At 42.0% G+C, this 22,970-nt stretch overlaps 1 protein-coding gene across 1 annotated transcript in view; it reads left to right on the forward strand.

Annotated features, from left to right (window-relative positions):
- The first annotated feature begins 1,559 nt into the window (after positions 1–1,559).
- LOC126474563 (calphotin-like) overlaps positions 1,560–22,970 on the forward strand; it is a 29,481-nt gene continuing 8,070 nt past the window's right edge. The window contains exons 1-2 of the mRNA XM_050102039.1: positions 1,560–1,673; positions 17,148–17,330. Coding sequence (XP_049957996.1) covers positions 1,560–1,673; positions 17,148–17,330 — 297 coding nt within the window. The remainder of the gene's footprint in view (positions 1,674–17,147; positions 17,331–22,970) is intronic.

The raw sequence follows: 22,970 nt of genomic DNA on the forward strand, positions 1-22,970 counted from the left end.
GTGGTGTCCTTAGGTTAGTTAGGTTTAAGTAGTTCTAAGTTCTAGGGGACTGATGACCTCAGATGTTAAGTCCAATAGTGTTCAGAGCCATTTGAACCATTTTGTGATTCTTATTTATGCTTAATTTTTATAGAAATTCACTTTAATAGAAATTTTATTCGTTTATCCTGCATGTTAAAATCAAGGGAACAGTCCCTCTTGCTACCCACGTGTGCTGTGGTGAAGGTTTTTAGTTCTTTTCCTTCCTCTTAGTCTCTCAAGTGGTTGTGAATTAAGTATTCGTGATTAAACCATTCTTTGATTATTCCTCTTCCATAGATCATAGACCTTGCAGGAAGTAAAGTACTGGGTTTAATTAATATGCGACGTTATAAATTGCAGGCAACAGCAACCATTATGTTACTCACTATACATATTCATGTGCGCAATTAAATTTACCGATCTAATGAATGTTCTTTTGACAGAATTTTTGTTTACGTTCTCAGTGCTAAAATTCCACTCCACGCTTCATCCAGGTCTGATGTACGGCACATCCTACTGCGTTCCGTTTGCGCGAGAGTTGTATTGAGACCATATTTTACCCCCCCCCCCCCCCCCCATGTTCAGATTAATTGTAAATATAGCCATTAATTGTAAAGATATCTTTCATTGAATTGTCAGCCATATCATAGTATTCTATGATTCAATATGATTTAATGGGTCATATGGATACTGTCCAAGATATTACTGTGAAGTTTGTGTGACCATTTTTGGAGATCAGATCCATTCCATAGGGCAGTCTTAGTCCCTCAGTGATGATGGTGTGTTGTAAGACCACAGGGCCCCTGGACACACAGCTCACTTCGTCCACGAGTTGTTTTGTGAGCACGATGGTGAATTGTCGCGTCACACCTGGCCACCACAGTCACCAGGTCTTAATGTTATTGAGTCTTTTTGGTCTAGTTTGGAGAGACGGATGCGTGACCATTATCCACCTCCACCATTATTACCTGAACTCGCCATTATTTTACAGGGAGCATGGTATGCGATTCCCTTGAAAACGATACAGGACCTATATTTATCCATTCCGAGACGAATGAAAGCTGTTTTGAATGCTAACGGTTTTTCGACATCGTATTACGCATGCTAATGTGTTTGTAGTGTTACCATATTTTTATCCATCCCCTGTGTCTTCTCTGACAATATAGCGGCATTAAATTCGGTCCACGTGCATCAGCTAAATAGCCCCTGTGTCACGTTGGTCGCACCACCTACTGCCTGTTCCAGGTGATGACTACAGAGTCGATCTTTCACTAACGATGTTGGAGTTCGACTTATAGCAAGTACGAAATCAAAGCAACTTTTATCTGAGCTATTCCAGGATATGATGGCCTCGTGGGATCTTCATGTATAGTTAGTTTCTCGGCGCGAGTTCTACTTTAAGGATTTAGTGTGAGTAGTGGCGAATGTCTTAACTGTCACTCTATGGAAGGTCGTAGTTTTTTTTTTTAAGGAACTGTCTTCCTAGGAGAGGGAAATTACACACTGTGAGGGCGGATACCGGGCGTGAGGCGTGCGTCATGAGTGAAGCCTTGCTTGCAGCAGGCCGGTCCGGCGGCTGGCATCCACAATTGCTCGGTGACTCCCTCCACACGCTGTGGGCGGCGCAACTCGGAACGCCGGACCGCGATGCAGTGCGCAATCCCGACAGGTTGAAATGGTGAAACGCTTGCGTGACTGTCGAAACAGTGCCGAACGACCTCACTGGAGCTTCAGCTAAGAAACCTGAGGGGTAAAATCTTAGGGTACGGTGAACAATGTCATGGGATTCTTGGAGAGAAAGACGTGCTGGAGGGGTAGTGGTGTTGGGTGTCCCGCTAAGAAAACGTGGCAGTACTTACAGTTGATTCAGTAAACAGTACAAGCTCACCTTAAGTATTTTTCTGCTGAAAATAAATAATTCTGACTTCTAAATTCGGTCGCCAGTCCTGAACGGACAAATTGTAAAAACAGTTATGTTCATCGAGTTTGTAACAGTTAATGAATTTACCTTTGAATAAATGCAACTTTAGTTTTTAGTACTAGACTGAAAAACGCAAGATATTTAATGACTGTCTGTCTAACAATCAACTTTGCAAAACTATTTCCAATTAAAGAGAAGTTAGTTATTACTATCGAAGAATTTAGTTTTGTTCTGAGAAATTATGCAACTTAATTTAATTAAGTACTGTTACTATACGATCCTCAAAATTGCATTTCTCTACTTTCTTATGTAAATGAACTGTACAAATTTTACGTTAACTACAATCTCTTTTCTAGTTAAAAAAGTTGTTCAAGACATTATTTGATTGGAATTAAGCAAAAGTAACCATCAAGTACTTGTAAAAGAATGTAGAGCTTTTCAAAATGAATTACTAGTGTATTGTTCACAAAAAACAATCGCAACAATTTCCTCCAAAAAGGTCTTCCTGCCCTGTACAATGCCGAAGACGAACCTGACTGTCAGTAGTTTGCCCGTACAGACCCAATGCAGTTCAGAATATGCTTCTAACACGCTTCCACAATATCCTTGGATCTCATATTATTTAGCCGTACTAAACGTGCCATATTGGCTACCTTTTGAAACCCTTCTTGATGTAATGGCAGTACAGTTCTTAAAGCACCATGTTTTGTCAGGAAGCCTCTTGGGGACACGACTACAGTTTACATGAGACGACTTATTACTGCAGAAGTGCTAATTACCGCCTTCTTCCATAAACTGCACCAATGGCAGCACAAAATATCAAAACTATGTAGAACACAGTATTACGTGAACCTTACTCAATCACTACTCGCTGACTACCGTGCCCTCTGCACTCTCTCTGCTGCACACGTCTTCCAAAGAAGAGGCGTACCAAAAACCGTGAAAGACGAGGCCATCTGCAAACCCCATAACAATTTTATACGCTGGGCCAGTCTTCTGTGCATTTCTCCCAAAGAATTGGCGTTCCATAAACGGAATCAACAAGAGGAAAAGCTTCGTAGTTAAAACTTGTACTGGCTGCCGTATTTCCATAGTTCAGTTCCACTCTTTCCTTTACAATAAATTGCTTCTTTCGCAGGACGACGCCAAACGCACACAACTATGATTGGCTAAATACATACGTGCATAACATTAGAATAAAGTGATCGTCTGCTAATTACAAAATACTTATGCAGTCAACTTATGACCTCTCTCTCCTAATACCAAACACTTCGAAATAATCTATACTAATAATAAAACTGCAAATTCGTCGTGACTGCCTGTTTGTTTTAACATGCTAATCTCCATAACTACTAGATAAAATTACATGGGATTTTTCACAAGTAACTTGAGCGTAGCTTAGGGCAACGTAAAGATTTTGTTTCATCAAACTCAAACCACGAAAAAATGGATATCATACACATTATGAAAATGCATGTACGTATGTTCCACATCTCCTCCGACACCTGTGGACCGATTTCAACAAAACTTGGTGCACATATGAATTAATGTCTGGAAAGAATCGCTGTGGGTCTAAGAACCACTTACCTACCAAAGGCATGGGGGTGAGGTTGAAACAGAAGTATAGCCCAAGGCGAGCGAATACCCTGACTTTATTCATCCAGTATTCGGAAGTGAGATCACATCGTGACTTATAACGAACTTTACACATAATTTCAAACTTTTATGAAATTCTTGCTCGCTGATAACCCGCACAAAATGCTGAAAGGTAAAAAGTGTATCGCTTATTACATTTGGCTGTTTATGCAGTAAAACAGTCGCATCAGGCATGAAGTTTCAACTTTCTGATCTCTTTGCTACTAACTCTACTTCTTGTAGACAGCTTTCATATTTACCACTGATTGTACTTGCAAAATTATATCAGTCTACGACACGTAGTTTAGGAGATATAACGTCACAATAACTGAGATGTGTAAAAAGCTGCCGCATCGTGCTTTACGTTTCAATTTACAACCTCTTTGGTTCTAACTCAACGTATGTGGCAGACAGAAACTACAAATGGCGCTGAATGTAGCTATAAAATTGTACCATTGTAAGATTCGTAGTTCAGGAAATATGAGGTCATAAACATTGAGCTGCGTGAGAACGAAACTGCAGAGCGAAATTCGATAGAGATGTGGGTGAAATATGTGTACAGATGTGCAAAATAAATGTGACATGTGCGCATACGAGCGAAAAAAGCCACGGGTAAAAAAATTCCTCTTAATCCCCTGGACTGCTTCCAACCAAACAGTGCCGGAAAACAAATAGTGCACCCTTTTAAAGGTTTCCAATTCACTTAAGATTTATTGTTGCAACAGTTCATATGGAGTACATGAAATCCTTGTATTTACAGATCAAGTATCGACCCATGCTGGTTCAAATGGTTCAAATGGCTCTGAGCACCATGGGATTTAACATCTGAGGTCATCAGTCCCCTAGAACTTAGAACTACTTAAACCTAACTAACCTAAGGACATCAGACACGTTGATGCCCGAGGCAGGATTCGAACCTGCGACCGTAGCGGTCACGCTGTTCCAGACTGAAGCGCCTAGAACCTCTCGCCCACACCGGCCGGCTAACCGATGCTGAAGAAACATATTAGTACGTGGTGTAGCCACCATGGGCAACAATGCAGGCGCTGACTCTAGAAGCATGGAGTCGAACGTACAGATGGCGAATACTGTCCTGGGATCAGCGCCTGCTCGACCCGTTCACGTAGTTCTGTGTGATCTTTAGGCTGACGAGTCGCACAAATCACTGCTCGTGCCATGACATCCTACACGTGCTCGATTGGAGACACGTCCGGAGGTCATGCTGGCCAGAGAAGCTGTCACACCTCTTGCAGAGCACGATGAGTTTCACGGGCAGTGTGTGGACGAGCATTATACTGTCGGAACAACGTATGACCTTCCTGTTGCAAGAATGGCAAAAGAAGGGGGTCCAACAACATTCTGCACGTACCGAGAGATGGTTAGCTTCCCCTCCAGAAACACGACAGGTGGACGAGAGTTGTAGCTGATCGCACTCCAGATTATAAGACCTCGGGTGGGACAGTGTATTTTGGACGAATGCACTCTACGATGCAGGGCTCACCAGGTCTACGTCGTACGTGCAAACGACCATCACTTGGGTGCAGAAAGAATCTGGTTTCATTGCTCATGACTAGGACGCGCCACCCTTCCATCTTCCAAGTGGTCGTCATGTGGCACCAGTCCACCCGTGCACGTCGATGCTGTGGCGTGAGTGGAAGACGGGCTAGAGGTGCGCGTGCCCGTAGTCCCACTGCTAATAACTGGTTCACAACACTTTGTGTTGACACGTCTGGGTTCACAAGCCCTCTCGTCGGTGCTGTGGTAACTCTACGCTCTGCCATTGCTCCTCTCACCAGTACGACGATCCTATTGGGCTTCCGTAGTGTGTGGACGTCTAGAAACTCGTCAAGGTGTAAGAACGTTCGAGCGACCACCGATACCAGCACTGTTGCACAATTGATACAGCACGTCAACGTCGTGTGGAAATTTTTCGGAAGGGTACCCCGCGACTCGGAAGGCCACAATTTGACACATTTAAAACTCTCTAGACTGACTGTAGGGAGCACGAGTGCGTCTCCATGGCAAGGTTGCCTGCTTGATTCACGCTTTTGTACCACACTGAGGCTTCTGGCTGTGAGTATTCCCTATTGAAAGCATTATTACTGTACATACTATCCCCCAGGTGTCACATGCCATCATCGGATCAAAGTAGACGTCGTCTTTTCAAGTGTACTACTTTTTTTTTTTTTTCAAATGGTTAAAAATGGCTCTAAGCACTATGGGACTCAACATCTGAGGGCATCAGTCCCCTAGACTTAGAACTACTTAAACTTAACGTAACCTAAGGACATCAGACACATCCATGCCCGAGGCAGGATTCGAACCTGCAGCTGTAGCAGCAGCGCGGTTCCGGACTGAAGCGCCTAGAAGCGCTCAACCACAGCGGCCGGCAATTTTTTTTTCCGACCGTGTATTACTATCTGGAGAGAAATACTGTAGGATAAGACCCAGGAACCTCCTGTTGAGGTGGCGGTGATAAGTGGAATGAGAAGGAGGAGGAGGAGATGGACAGACAGGAGGAAAGAGAAGTTGGACTAATAGAACTGAAATAAACAAAATATCCAGGGAATGAAGAGTACTCAGCTAGTCGTTAATAAGCTGTCTAACTTACGGACGACACATTACGAAAAATTAAATGTAACGTTGTTCCGTTACAATGTTCTTTTCCTTTGGTCAGAAATACATGGACAGTGTGATGAGTCTAGTGTACAAGGACTATCGATACGGTGACCATTGGCCTGTTCATGAATGCCGTAGCAATAGAGAGAGAAACTGCCCTGCTGACAGTCCGCATTGTCCTTGTACTTTTTTCTTTTTTTGTTTTTGCTGCAAACAAGCCCGTTTTCAAAACTCAAGGTATGTGATTTGGTTGTTGGGTACCACATGACTGAGCGAACAATATATCTGTCCTCGTGGGGCCATTGAGATCGTGCGTGGCGTTGTCTATTGTTCCTGCTGAGCCCGTCGTTGCCATACTTGTAAGCCAACCATGGGATCCCGACCAACGTGAACAATAACACTACAAAATAATAAATCGGATTGTCCATAAAGAAGGATCCTGCCGCTGTGGAATTATGGCACGTGATGGCTAACATGTGTACATCTTATACAAGGCATAACATACTCTGAAACGAAAAACATTTAAATGCTATTTATAAATTAGAAACCCACTGCGTAATCTTTCCTTACGTGCAGAAAGTGGATGCCGCCACTTTCTTTTACTTTAAGTGGTTGTAATGAAATGCTGATAATTTGTGTATAGAAGCATACAGTGCACTTCACGTTAGTTTAGCGTTTGTTGCAAGCCCCGTTAATAGTGCTGAAATTTTAATGTTCTGCTAACTACGAAGAGGAAGTAGCAGGTAAGCTCAACGGACAAAACATTAGTCGTCCTTAAGAAGTAATTACAAGCGTCATTCAGTACCGTGAAGTTCCGGCCCTGGACTTGATAGCCGCCTGGATTCGGTCAGGAAATGAGACCACAAGGCTGTGCAGATAAGTCGCATCGAGGTTAAACCACTCGCTGAGAATTTGATTGTGAAATTCCACTAAAATATGGGGATGCTGATATCGGCGTATTACCCGCTGTTTCAACATGTCCCACAGATTTCCAATGGTGTCCGAGTCAAGTATAACGCATGGAATGTGTGTTATTGGCGTAATAAACCCACAAAAAAAAAAATAGGTGCGGTGGGGCCTGATGCATTGATTGAGGGAAGGAGAAAATTCTGGACACAGACTTTTGATGTATATCCTCAGAATGCGAAATAGTTGGTTGGTTAGGGTTCCAGTACAGTACTGTAGTTGCGCAGAAAGTAAAAATACCTCGTAATGTCGAGGGCAATTTTTTGTTAAAATATTTAAATATCTCAAACACTCTTTATCCGACATGGGTCGCATCTTCTCAGATAATGCCTCTCACAACATGACTGGACATATCCGATACTGAATTAATGAAAATGATGGAAGAACATGTGTTTTTAGTTACTCAAAATTTTTAAGCCATTGTAGCTTATATCGAGAAAACAATTAAGGGTCCGTTATTTTGTTCCAGCACTTCTCAAACAAGTGCAAGAATTTCTTTGCGGGGGGAGATGTACTAATACAGCGACTGACATTCAGAATTTATAGGAAATCATTATCATTGGATTTTAAGGCTATTTAGGATGTTTAAAGTGGTCCTACACCATATTAGACAGGCTTACATTTCCATCAGTCCTGTAAAAAAATGGTTACATTGATGCCGGCCGCGGTGGCCGAGCGGTTCTAGGCGTTTCAGTCCTGAACTGCGCGACTGCTACGGTCGCAAGTTCGAATCCTGCCTCGGGAATTGATGAGTGTGATGTCCTTAGGTTAGTTAGGGTTAAGTAGTTCTACGTTACAGGGGACTGATGACCTCAGATGTTAAGTCCCATAGTGCTCAGAGCCATTTGAACCATTTTTTGGTTCCATTGAGTAAACAAAGGTCGATGATAATCTTGGATTCGAAAATTTAACTTGTCTCCCCACAGCATCTAATGTATGAACCTGCCGAATTTTCAAGCTTTAATGGTAGAAATGCTTGTCTATACTACTACTACCGAACATAAATGACGTCTCTAAGGCAGATCGCAGAGGTATCGTACGGCTCATATAAAAATTTATAAAAATAGGCAATTGCTTAAAAACAGTGTTTGTAAAACTTTTTCTTCTGTGGGAATTTGATGCTTGCATACTTAACTCAAGTCGTAGTTGAAATAAATGGTCTGACGGATAGGGGAGTAACAATCTGCGACTGTTTGCTGATGAAGCTTTAGTGAACGAAGAAGTATCGTTGTTGAGTTACTATAGGAGCAGCTTGCTCTAAGCATAAAAAAAATACATTTATGCAGATGTATAGGAAAACCAATCCTGTAATGTCAGAATGCAGTATCAGTGGCGTGTTGCTTGACATAGTGATGTGATTATATATCGAGGCGTAATGGTGCAAAGCGATACGAAATGGAACAAGCACGTAAGACAGGATGTAAGGGAGGCGAATGTTCGACTTCGGATTATTGGGAGAATTATATTACCTTATTACTAGGTCTGGGTCATTAACCAATCGTGACTGGACATACTGCATCAGCGTTACATATACGTGGGCTGGAACTTCAATAGTGGCAACTATTTATTTACAGCTCTTAGAAAATAGATACGTTTTTCAGAGTTCTTCGAAGTAGTCACTAGCATTGCGTATAACCCCTTTCCAGCGATGTGGAAGTCGTAGGATGCTCTTAGCAGTGCCAGTTATATTGACAGCTCGAGCGGCGCAGTCTATTGCCTGACGAATTTGTAGCAATTCTGAAGCGAATGCCGTGAAGCGTTTCCTTCGGTTTAGAAATCGAATTGAACTCACGAGGGCTTTACTCGGGGGAGCGCAGTAAGTAGTATAGCAGCACCATCAGTCAAACAAATCAGTAACAGCTTGCACTGTACGTGCTTGAGCATTGTCCTGCCAAATGATGGTCAGGTCCTGCAGAAAGTCTCGTCACTTCAGTCTCAATGCTGTTCATTTTTGGAACACAACCTACGATCAGCTTAGAGACAGAAGTGATGACACTTTCTGCAGGACCTGACCATAATTTTTCAAGACAATGCTCAAGCACCTACAGTGGAAGCTGTTACTGATTTGTTTGACTGATGGGGCTGCTATATGCTATACCACTTACTGCACTTCCCTGACTTAAGCCCTCGTGAGTTCAACTCGATTTCTAAACTGAAGGAAACACTTCACAGCATTCACTTCAGAACTGCTACAAATTCGTCGGGCAATAGACCGCACCGCTTGAACTGTCAACACAAGAGCTAAGAGTATCCTACTACTTCCATATCGCTGGCACGGGTTATACACGGTGCTGGTGACTGCTTTGAAGGTCCGTAAAGCTTTGAAACACGTATCTATTTTGTACGAGCTGTAAATAAATAGTTGCACTATTAAAGTTCCAACCCTCGTTTAAGATTTCGTTACAATTTTATACAACATACAGAAAAGTATTCACAATAAGGGCAGATATAACGTATTAAGGCAATATTATTTTGTCCTTTCACTTTGGTCATTATTGAAAATTTCTCGAATAGAATATAATGGGTGTTCTTTCAAGTCCAGTGAAATTGTCCTTTTGAACAGTCCTAGCGGCAGAGACTCAACTTCTTGGACCAATGTGAACATTTTTAGGGCTACCGCTGGAAAACTGTCTTGCGTTCCAGTCAGTTGGCAACTAGGTACTTCAAAGTTCCTTTTGTTGCTGGTATCGTGATTATGAATGTCTTACCCCATGCTGAAATCACCTTGGTTTTTCTTTACACTGCTGAGGCATAGAAAAATTTATTGGCTGAATACTGCCATTATCAAATGGTTCAAATGACTCTGAACACTATGGGACTTAACATCTGAGGTCATCAGTCCCCTAGAACTTAGAACTACTTAAATCTAACTAACATAAGGACATCACACACATCCATGCCCGAGGCCAGATTCGAACCTGCGACCGTAGCGGTCGCGCAGTTCCAGACTGTAGCGCCTAGAACCGCTCGGCCACCTCGGCCGGCTGTCACTACCCCCAACCTGGTAAATATAGGTTTGCAGTTCTTCTGTTTTTTGCTTGATGTAATGATCTTGACAGCTTTTTTTTGGGACATTAACACCTCCTTACAATCTGCGGAGTGTTCCCATAACAGCAGGCCATAACTAATATGGCTATGAAAGAGTGCATAATAAACTGTTAATAGGTACTGTTCAGTTAATATACACTACTGGCCATTAAAATTACTACACCAGAAAGAAATGCAGATGATAAGCGGGTATTCATTGGACAAATATATTATACTAGAACTGACATATGATTACATTTTCACGCAATTTCGGTCCATAGATCATGAGAAATCAGTACCCAGAACAACAACCTCTGGCCGTAATAACGGCCTTGATACCCCTGGGCATTGAGTCAAACAGAGCTTGGATGGCGTGTACAGGTACAGCTGCCCATGCAACTTCAACACGATACCACAGTTCATCAAGAATAGTGACTGGCGTATTGTGACGAGCCAGTTGCTTGGCCACCATTGACCAGAAGTTTTCAATTGGTGAGAGATCTGGAGAATGTGCTGGCCAGGACAGCAGTCGAACATTTTCTGTATCCAGAAAGGCTTGTACAGGACATGCAACATGCGGTCGTACATTATCCAGCTGAAATGTAGGGTCTCGCAGGGATCGAATGAAGGGTAGAGCCACGGATCGTAACTCATCTGAAATGTAACATCCACTGTTCAAAGTGCCGTCATCGCTAATAAGAGTTGACTGAGACGGCTAACCAGTGGCACCCCATGCCATCACGCCGGTTGATGCGCCAGTATGGCGGTGACGAATACACGCTTCCAATGTGCGTTCACCGCGATGTCGCCAAACACGGATGTGACCATCATGTTGCTGTAAACAGAACCTGGATTCACCCGAAAAAATGACGTTTTGCCATTCGTGCACCCAGGTTGAGTACACCATCGCATGCGCTCCTGCCTATGATGCAGCGTCAAGGGTAACCGGAGCTATGGACTCCGAGCTGATAGTCCATGCTGCTGCAAACGTCGTCGAACTGTTCGTGCAGATGGTTGATGTCTTGCAAACATCCCCATCTGTTGACTCAGGGATCGAGACGTGGCTGCACGATCCGTTACAGCCATGCGGATAAGATGCCTGTGATCTCGACTGCTAGTGATACAAAGCCGTTGGAATCAGGTACGGCGTTCCGTATTACTCTCCTGAACCCACCGATTCCATAATCTGCTAACAGTCGTTGGATCTCGACCAACGCGAGCAGCAATGTCGCGATACGATAAACCGCAATCGCGATAGGCTACAATCCGACGTCTATCAGAGTCGGAAACGTGATGGTACGCATTTCTCCTCCTTACACGAGGCATCACAACAACGTTTCACCAGGCAACGCCGGTCAACTGCTGTTTGTGTATGAGAAATCGGTTTGACACTTTCCTCATGTCAGCACGTTGTAGGTGTCGCCACCGGCGCCAACCTTGTATGAATGCTCTGAAAACCTAATCGTTTGCATGTCACAGTATCTTCTTCCTGTCGGTTAATTTCGCGTCTGTAGCACGTCATCTTCGTGGTGTAGCAATTTTAATGGCCAGTAGTGTACTTTTAGTTTTCTTAGCAGGTATACATCACGAGATACCTTGGAACACGCATAATCTGTGTGCTTGTTCATTGTCAGTTTGCTGCTTATCGTGAAACCTAGTAGTTTGACAGCCTCCATGTTATCCTAGCAGCCGACATTGCTGAGATTGCACATCATGGTTGTGTTTTTTCTTGATTCATTTTCATTCTATTTTCGATGAACCACTCTTTAATGCTTTCAAAGAGTACGCCTGCTGCCAACAGAGATTGTTCAGTCGTTTTCCCTTTGGCAAAGGGTGTGGTATCACCAGCAAACTGTAGAATGTCGTAGATACAACCTATATTATTGACATAGATAAGGAACAAGAGAGGTCCCATGACGGATCCCAGGGGTACGCCATGCTCCAATTTGTGTTCTTGGGATGTTGCTCCATTGACTGATACTATTTGTCTTCGGTTTTCAAGATAGGATTCAAGAGAAGCTAGGACCGCATCTTCAGTACCATAACAGTTGAGCTTATTAATCAGTATCTTGTGCGAGATTCAATCAAATGCCTTGCTGAGGTCGCAGAATGTCAATGCCATACGCTCTCTATCTTCAAACGCCTACCTTATCTTTGTGATTAAGTCCAGTACCGCTATAACTGTTGACTTTCCCTTGCGAAAACCATACTCTGTGTCCTGGAAGATGCCCTCATCTCGTGGTCGTGCGGTAGTGTTCTCGCTTCCCACGCCCGGGTTCCCGGGTTCGATTCCCGGCGGGGTCAGGGATTTTCTCTGCCTCGTGATGGCTGGGTGTTGTGTGCTGTCCTTAGGTTAGTTAGGTTTAAGTAGTTCTATGTTCTAGGGGACTGATGACCATAGATGTTAAGCCCCATAGTGCTCAGAGCCATTTGAACCATTTTTGTCCTGGAAGAGTTTAATGTTTTCAAGTAATTCTGCATCTGATGTTTATTACGGACTCCGTGACTTTAGCAAGAATGGGTATTATTGAAATAGGTCTAAAGCTGGACACTTTGCATCGGTCTCCTTTTTTGTAGGCTGCTACTGTCCGTGCCACCTTCAGGATAACTGGAAGACACTAGAAGATAAACACATTTTAATTACTTTGGCTAGTGGCTGAGTAAGATCTGGTATTATTTTCTTCAGTACTGTGTAGGGCATACCATAGATCTCGACTCTCTGAACGCTTATAGGACTTCACTATTTTTACAGGGTCCTCAGGGTGTATTTCCTCCCAGTTTTTATATGTGCAGCTTTAATTTTTTATATTTGCTGGGAGATCTAACCCTGTAACTGGAATTTCATGTACTGTACTTTGCACTACGCTAACAAAATACTGGTTGGAGTCATCAGGACTACCGGAATTAAAGTCGGAACTAGGCTTCATCTTGTGCTCATTTACCGGATTCCACCCTGCTTTTCATGGATTATGAGCCACTGTAATGAACGTCTCATTGTGTTTTTTTTTTTGTATCCTCCACTACCTCTCCGCAGATTTTTTTTTGCTCTTAAATAGTTACAGTGAAGCAGGTCTTTAGTTGGAAGATCTACGACTATTTTCATTTGGTCTCTGAATATTTTGGTGGTGCATTGTAATTTCTTTAGCCCAGGCGTATACTATATCTTCCCTTTAATGGGATTTTCCCCTTCTTGTGACTTGCTTGCAGGGTTTTTCTTGGGGATTTCTGAGAAAATGTCATCAAATGTTGTTCTTAAGGTTTGGAACAGATATTCAAATGAGTCATTGGACCCGATTTCTGCAAGTTTCTGTTGCCAGTTTACACTAGGCAGTGCTACTTTAAGGTCATTAAATCCTTCTTCTTTGATAACCCTTTACTGAATGTCTAACTTGAGTGCCATGTGATTGATTGCAATTTACTTTTGGTCTCCATTCTAAGCTCCATTACTTACGCACTGTGGTCTGCAATCATCAGTTCAATTACACTGATATTATATTCCCAAGTACTGAGGTTGGTGACAACTGTGTCTAACAGGCAACACCTCTTGATGAGAGCTAGTTTGCTACAAACAACCCATAGCTGTTCATTAAGTTCATGAAAACCCTCTCTTTAGTAATTCCACTTCCTATGTGTATCTTCAAGTCACCACACAATGCGAGTTTAGATTTACGGCGTGTAAGGTAAGATAAACAGTCATCTATCAGTGCAATAAAGTTTTCGAAGTTACCATCAGGTGAATGAGAAGCAGAGATAACAGTGAGATCAATGTTTGGTAACATTATTACAGCTAGTTCAAGATCCACATCTGTACAAAACTTTTTTAAATCAATTTTCTTTACACTAAGATTGTTGTTTGCATACAAGGACACACCATAGTTAGTTGCAGTAGTTCTATACTATGTATTTATCAAATCCATGAACCCAATAGATTTGTGATAGTCACCCTCTGCTTTAGTCAACTAGTGCTCACAGATACATAAAACATCTGGATTCACTTCTACTGCAAAGAACGAGAAAAGGTCCATCTTGATTATGAAGCACTGGTGATTCACCCTCGCTATAACTAATGGCATATTAGTGTTACCACTAATGTTCTCTTTATCTCATAGCCCATGGTCATGATGTTTGATTTCAGAGTCTATTTTACTGGGGCACTGTTTGATCTCCGAAATAAAAAACGCCTTATTACAACGTTCTTTGGCGCTATGGCAGTGTCCATTAGATTATATTTTAGATGGAAGTATACACCAATTTTGAAGCTGTTCTTCACACCCCTAGTTTCTAGTTTCCCTACTTAAAATTGTTGTAAGCTGGACAGATCTTCTCCAGAAATCTGATTACATTTTCAGTCGCTGCGAATTTTTCACTTTTCCTAAATGGAAACATTCCCTTTTCTCTCCAAATAGCACTCCTTGCTCGTCCCTGAAACTTGAACTTCTGACTGAACCTATGGAAGATGATTGGTATGTTGGTCTTCCTTTCTCTACACGTTTCTTAAGGGCCATATTATATAGTATTTTTGGTTCTTCATTTACATTCTGAGTCATTTCGTGCATGTTGTTGTTGTTGTTTTATGGGGAAGAGACCAAACAGCGAGGTTATCGGTCTCATCGGGTTAGGGAAGGAAGTCGACCGTGCCCTTTCAAAGGAACCATCCCGGCATTTGCCTTGAGCGATTTAGGGAAATCACGGAAAACCTAAATCAGGATGGCCGGACGCGGGATTGAACCGTGGTCCTCCCGAATTCGAGTCCAGCGTCCGTGCATGTAGTTGGTTTGTTGTTCTGCTGTAGCGGATGAAAGTTGCTTATCTCTAGAACTATCCGTTCTTTGCCTCTAATGAATCTCACACCAGTCTGCATTTGTATTTGGTGAAGGATCGCTTCTAAAAATCTTACAGAGTCATGAGGTGTGTTTTGGTCACTACTGATGTCAGTTTTTGTTTTGTTAAAAGTTGGAAGTTCACATGTTGATTCTGTGTTACTTCAGGGATTGTAGGTTCGTTATTTTTATTAATTTTTTCCGATATGTTAAGTTGCTCTGTCATAGTCGCAAAGTTATTTTCTTGTTTAGTTTTCGTTTTGTCAAGGAAAGTATTGTTCACAGATCTATGTTGCGTTGCTCCATTGATTCTTGACTGCTTATTATCACTATTTACGTGTTTTGACCCTCCTACAGTGAAAGCAGTGTTGTTTACTTGTCCATCCTCAGTTTCTTTTCTAATACTCGTGGAAGGTGTGTTGTACTCTTATTCGATTTTTGAATATTTGAATCAGAGCTGTGTGCTACAAACTCAACAGTCGGTTCCTGATTTGAATTAAGCATTTAGATCGGTCATTTTTAGGAGTAATTGCAATGTTTTTCTGCACTTTTCGACTTTTTTTCGAGATGATTTTATCAGGCGTGACAATAGATTTCCTAACCTAGAATTTGTGATCATCACTGTGTCGAGATGCATTTTCATTTTCGGATTGTCTTTTATCAGATGATTTACTGTTTTGGTTAAATCTTCTACTGAGATGATTAATCTCGAGTGTATTTTCAGATTGTTTACGTTACAAGTACCGCTTATTTCTTTGAGTTCAGTTCCACATAGTTCACAAGGTTGTTTCCGCGAGTTGTCTAGAATATCAGAGCATTTGCACTCAGTATAAGTTTCAGTATCGTCACCTACCTTCATTTTTTCGCTATTGATAAGGCTGGTTCCACTCACAAACTGCTGAAGTTTCACTGGAGGCGCGACCTCTGAAAGTTTGGTGTTTAACCTAAGCTCACATACACCACAGCAGAACTTAATTCGTTCTTTTGAGCTATTTACCACACGAACTTCACTATTGGTTCAAATGGTTCTAAGCACTATGGGACTTAACATCTGAGGTCATCAGTCCCCTAGACTTAGAACTACTTAAACCTAACTAACCTAAGGACATCACACACGTCCATGGCCGAGGCAGGATTCGAACCTGCGACCGCAGCAGCAGTGCGGTTCCGGACTGAAGCTCCTAGAACCGCTCGGTCACAGCGGCCGGCACTTCACTATTGGTAAGGTCAACATATTCACTATGAAAAATGTTCACACACCATAGTCCACAAATCACACTTATGTCTTATTTATTGCACGTTTGACATACTCTGCTATCATCACTTGCCGCCATCTTTTGCATAGGGAAGTATGGTTGTTTTATGAAGGACACAGCGTATAGAACAGTAGTACGATGACGTCTTGAAGTACTGTTGGAGTGTTTGTGACACCCCCTCCCCCCAGATCTGATTAAAAGTAGCTGCATTTGTCATGCGTGGCTCTATCGACACACAGATATTACGGAAATGTTCCCTGAACTCAAATGGGAATATCTTGAGGAAGACGACTATCTTTCAACGAAAGCCTAGAAAAATCATAGAACAGATATTTTCGGATGACTGCAGAACGATTCTACGGCTGTACACATTTTGCACAATGACCGCGAAAACGGTATAAGAAAAATCAGGGCTCGAGCGGAGGCATATAGATAGTATTTTATTCCCTCCCCCCTCCCCCCCCGCCTCACAGTTTGTGTTTGGAATAGGAAAAGGAATGCCTAGCAGTGATACAAAGTTCCCTCCGCCGCATGCCAAATGGTGGATTTCGGAGTATGTATGTTGATGTTTATGTAGATGTAGAAATAAAAAAGCCTTGAGCGTCACTTCCTCATATGCAGACAAGTCAAAAATATTGCCTTATTTTAATTGAAATATTTGGTTTTTAATTCAGTCGATATCGTATCCATTTTCATTTAAATATAAGAGTATCAGCAACATGGTTTGGAAAACGTTGCTGCTCTTGGTGCTCTCACGACCAGAAGGCAAGAATTTACCTTTTGCATCATGAGAAGTTCTCAGTTCAAGGACACAGAAAGGTGACTTACTTCTATCAAGCAGCGGAGTTTATGTGCATTGAGCAACGGGTGCTTACTCGAAAGGTGGCTGCTCCGACAGGATCTACTGTGGCTGCGCGACACTTTGGAAACCAGTCCGCGCTCTTTGGCTTCTCAGAGGGGAAGGGGGTGCCTGGGCCGTCGGACGCGCGGCTGTTTGCTATATATACCCGCAGCTGCGTAGGGCAGGTCACACTTGCATCACCAGCCGACAACATGCACACTCTGGTAAGTGCTGGCGCTGTCACCTCTGTGCGCTGCATCGCTGCCGCAAGCTGGGACCTGGACTGGCTGTTCCCACCGACCGCGCAGTAAGCCGCAGCGGTGATGGCATCGCCGTCCAGTGTTCACTACGAGATTTCCATCTTATCTGTGACGTTCATCGAAGCCTTTTAGGGCCATTGGTTTGAAATAGGTCTCCAGAACAGGAACTACGAAAATGTATTCTTAAAGGCGATATTCATATCGGATATCAAACCATCGACTTGTGATTAAAGATCCAGCGTCTTCATGTCAAATCAGTGGACACACAGAGCAACAGATACCTACAGACTTCTGGAAGTAAGCTGCACATGTTGTCCCAGACTAATAAGACCATTGCGCAATGAAAATGGCGCATTGTCATAGGTTAGTTTATTCCGGGTTCCCTGCTACCATAATTCTGCTGTGGTAAAGATAACAAGAGCATCACAGTGGGCGATTGAAATTGTGCGACAACTGGACACGTACTCCAAATTATGTGGGACATTACGAATTTCGTTGGCAAATGTCTAAACTGCATACAGATTCACCGTGACGTTTTGGTACAATGGACTAAGAACAATGTCGCTGTTGCTTGGGAAGTCCAGATTTGCTACCATACGATACCCATCTTTTCCTCAAGATGGAAGAACATCCGGAGGAAAAGAAACTTTCCAGCCTTGAAGATGGTGACTCAGAGGTTTTCTAATGGCTACGTTATCAATGAGCGGATTTCTGTACTGAGAAACTGAACAACTGATGGAACGTTTCGGCCGTTGTTTACAGACATTTGATGACTATGTTGAAAAATAATCCCATTTTCTGTGCAGTGCAGCATTCAATGAAAGCTACTTGACCTGCCATAACAATGTGCAAATTACGTTTTGAAGTCACCTTGTAGATACCACTCTTCGAAATTTCGATAAAATTCTTGTCGATTTACATAGAAGTGGCATAAAATATTCCATAGTTTTAACGACTATTTCAGATGTTCTTCTGCAGGATGATAACGTATACGCTGAATAATCTGAGACCATGATGATATCACAGGGCCAGATTTCTTGTTGAAGTTGACTCCGATAGCAGAAGCATAGTTGTACATACTCCGGACGCTCATTTAGAAACGTTTATTTTTTTCTGCTAAATATTATTTTACACTCAAACGTTGCCTCCTCAATAGTGGCTCCTGGATCTAGGTCGGTTATAAAATTTCAAGAGTGTTGCGGCTATGCTAAGATGGGACACATTGCACGGAAGAAGACGACTCTCTGCGGGTACCTCTACTGAGGAAGTTGAGGGAACCGGTATTTGCGACAGACTGCAGAACGATTCGATTACCTCGAATGCTGACTCGTGTGAGAATAGTAAGGACAACATAAGGGAGATGTACAGGCAATCATTTCCCCCTCGTTCCAAGAATAGGAAAGAAGAGCAAAATTCCTAGTATATTAAAACTTTGTGGCGGACCGTCAGTCAAACCCAGAACCAACACCTTTCGCGAGTAAGTGCTCTGCTAGTTGCGCTATTAGGGCACGAATCACTACACGCCTTCACAGCATTACTTACACCAGAACGTTTCTCTTCCCTTCCAAACTTCAGAGGTCCCTTGTGTAACTTGCAGGATGAGAAATCCTGGAAGAGATACCCTGTAATAGGTAGGCGACAAGTCCTGATGAAATTAAGGCTGCGGGGGCTGGCCACGTATTGTAGAGTCCGCGCAGCATACGCTGACCAATGCAGAGCGCAGTGCGAGGTCGTCCGTTTGTTCGGAAGTCCGCTTTTTCACATTTGAGGCACACGCCCTTCACTCTTTCTCAAACGATTTTCCCGAAACCATTTGACATAAAAAATTTAATTTTTGCTATACTTATAACTTTATAAGTCAGCTCCAGGATGATGTGCCCATCATTTCGTTAATGGTCATAGTTATTGTGGTATTTGCATGCAAGTAAGACCCTATGCGAAATTCGAGAAACTTTACAATAAGAAATAGTGGTCAGATGAGGCATTTTGACAATGTTGACTGGAATACTCTCTTTCAAATTCTAAAGGTGGCAGGGGTAAAATACAGCGAGCGAAAGGCTATTTACAATTTGTACATAAACCAGATGGCAGTTATAAGAGTCGACGGGCATGAAAGGGAAGCAGTGGTTGGGAAGGGAGTGAGACAGGATTGTAGCCTATCCCCGATGTTATTCAATCTGTATATTGAGCAAGCAGTAAAGGAAACAAAAGAAAAATTCGGAGTAGGTATTAAAATCCATGGAGAAGAAATAAAAACTTTGAGGTTCGCCGGTGACATTGTGATTCTGTCACAGACAGCAAAGGACTTGGAAGAGCAGTTGAACGGGGTGGACAGTGTCTTGAAAGGAGGATATAAGGTGAACATCAATAAAAGCAAAACGAGGATAATGGAATGTAGTCGAATTAAGTCAGGTGATGCTGAGGGAATTAGATTAGGAAATGAGACACATAAGTTGTAAAGGAGTTTTGCTATTTGGGAAGCAAAATAACTGATGATAGTCGAAGTAGATATGGATCAAATGGCTCTGAGCGCTATGGGACTTAACTTCTGAGGTCATCAGTCTCCTAGAACTTAGAACTATTTAAACCTAACTAACCTAAGGACATCACACACATCCATGCCCGATGCAGGATTCGAACCTGCGACCGTAGCGGTCGCGCGGTTCCAGACTGTAGCGCCTAGAACCGCTCGGCTACACTGGCCGGCAGTCGAATTAGAGAGGATATAAAATGTAGACTGGCAATGGCAAGGAAAGCGTTTCTGAAGAAGAGAAATTTGTTAACATCGAGTATAGATTTGTGTGTCACGAAGTCGTTTCTGAAAGTATTTGTATGGATTGTAGCCATGTATGGAAGTGAAACACGGACGATAAATAGTTTGGACAAGAAGAGAATAGAAACTTTCGAAATGTGGTGCTACAGAAGAATGCTGAAGATTAGATCACATAACTAATGAGGAGGTATTGAATCGGATTGGGGAGAAGAGGAGTTTGTGGCACGACAAGAAGAAGGGACCGGTTGGTATGACATGTTCTGAGGCATCAAGGGATCACAAATTTAGCATTGGAGGGCAGCGTGGAGGGTAAAAATCGTAGAGGGAGACCAAGAGATGAATACACTAAGCAGATTCAGAAGGTGTACGTTGTAGTAAGTAAGTACTGGGAGATGAAGAATCTTGCACAGGATAGAGTAGCATGGAGAGCTGCATCAATCCCGTCTCAGGACTGAAGACCACAAAACAACATGATTTTGCATTTGGCGCATATCACATAACATGTTTTATGTCTATGAAATTTACCTAAAATATCTAATTCTTCTTTAGACTTGGGTGGAGGTCTCTATCTGTCACCGATTTCGAGAAAACTGATTTGATGTAGCACATCTATTTGAGATCGCGCGTACCAGTGATAAGGCCAGAGTGAAATATCCACAACATTCCTCGTATTTCATAAACGGTTTTAGGTATAGAAATGTGATTTTGGCAAATAGTAGAATGGAAAGAGGATGGTATTTTACCATGTTGTTATTACGAAAAACTTCATTTTCCTCATTATTCCACAACTACAGACTTTTTCGATGAAAGAAAGTAATTTTTATCGGCTATCAATAGCTGGGGAATCGAGAAACGCTATAGGTTTTGGAACAACACAAGTGAAGATATTACACTTTTATTTTTGTGCTAAGTATCTGCTTTTTCAAAAGCTATTGATCTTACTTTTCCTCAGTTCCTCACTTAATAAACCACTGTTTCAGAATCCTCTCACAATTGCGTCTGTACATGTAAACTCAGCTATGTTTTGGCAAAAGGAGCAAATTTTAACACAGCAACAAAAGAAATTTGGAATTCGCTCAAAATTCGCCGCTTATGACACATCTATGAAAGTTAAAAATGGTTAACAATTTAGGCAAAAATAAATCGCTGCTTTACGAGCATTTTCAGTGGAGTTCTTTTTAGATGATAACCAAAGTAGTGAAGACAGGGATTCTGAATGGTCGTCACGCAAGTACGGGTGTGGAGAGATGCCGTTCAATATTTACAAAAAATGCGAGCATGTGCTTCTGTTTAAAACGAGCGCTTGCCATTTTCCCTACAGGGGCCTTCCCGCTACCCCCACCACTACTGCTCTACAAACACTGGTCCAACCAACTGCATGTCTGCTGGTCATGTTATTCGGTGTATACTTCACCTGGATGGATCAGTCGATTGAGCGTGTGTCTGTGAATGCCAGGTTCAAGATCAGAGTGAGCACACAGTTTTAATCTGCCAAGAATTTTTAAATCAGCACACACTCCATTGCAAAAAGGAACTTCGTTCAGAAAAGGGAATGGCTATATTTTTTACAAATAATCCTCTTCTTTGGATTGTACAATGCATGCGGACTATGTATGTAGGCTTAGTTGTGAAACAAAGAAGGTTAACTAATCATAGAAAATGCTCAGAGGGTTTTGAACCTTCACCGAAGAGAAACAGGTATAGGAAACGGTATACAGGTCAGACTAATTCCACCACTCATTGAGTCAAGGTTATATCCCAGTTACTTTCACAGACGACAGTGTTTCTGTAGCCCTCACTGATTAAACTGGAGGTGGTTGTTATCATGTTATTAGGAGAAGTTTAAAAATCGGCAGACTTGCTGAAAGTTAATCCCATTAGCAGTGAAACGTTTTGAGAAGAACAGTATTATGAAACAATCTCCTAATAAAACCATTTCTAACTGTGAAGATTATAGTTGTTAGTAATGAACTCGGCTTAACTATAAAAGCTACAAACTATAAATGTAATTTATATTGCTCTAATCACCAAAGTTCATCAACCCATTTGAAAAGAAGTACAGCTGGTCTGTAAAATTAATCCTGGATAAACATTTAACCAGTATTTTATTTTTTCCATGTAGGTATCGGATCAAATATTTGAGGTGCGCCAACCCTACTGGGCCAACATTTTACCAACGATAGATGATAATGAACTTAGCACTTAGAGAGCAGGGACGAATGCTCAAAAATTAATATTTAGTTTAATTATTAATACAAAAAGTTTACACTTTACAACAACGCCTTACGCTCATAGCAACTTTACAAAGAGACAGCTGTCAGTCACACTGCATGCATTACAGCCGTACATAAAATTTTGCCGCACCTTCCAACATTTTTGTTATATGTTGTACAAGCACCTGAGACTTTCCAGGTTTTTTTGTTCCTATTTAATTTCTACTTGGGTTCCATAGTCAATGGAGAACGTGTAGGGTAAAGTCCACAGTGGAGACCTCATCTATGGTTGTGTGTTAAAACAAATCAACAATTCTCGTCAATTGTATAACGTGTGGGTACATAATCTGTAAACTTGAGTGTGAGCAATTATTATTTTAGTGTTGTTAAATACGAGGGGGAGTTGGAAAATAAGTTTCCCCTGTCGACTGTGGTCTGAGTTGTGTGTGAAAGGATGAAAAAGAGAATGAGACGTTAAAGATAAGACATATCTTTATTTTTCTATATAATTTCCGAGTGCATTGAGAAATTTGTCATACCGCTTTATAAGCTTCAAAAAGCCTTCCAGAAAAAAAATCTGGGCGTTGCGTACGGAGGAAGCGTTGAACGACTTGTTTG

Source organism: Schistocerca serialis, chromosome 4, assembly GCF_023864345.2.
Source record: "Schistocerca serialis cubense isolate TAMUIC-IGC-003099 chromosome 4, iqSchSeri2.2, whole genome shotgun sequence".
Classification (NCBI taxonomy): Eukaryota; Metazoa; Arthropoda; class Insecta; order Orthoptera; family Acrididae; genus Schistocerca; species Schistocerca serialis.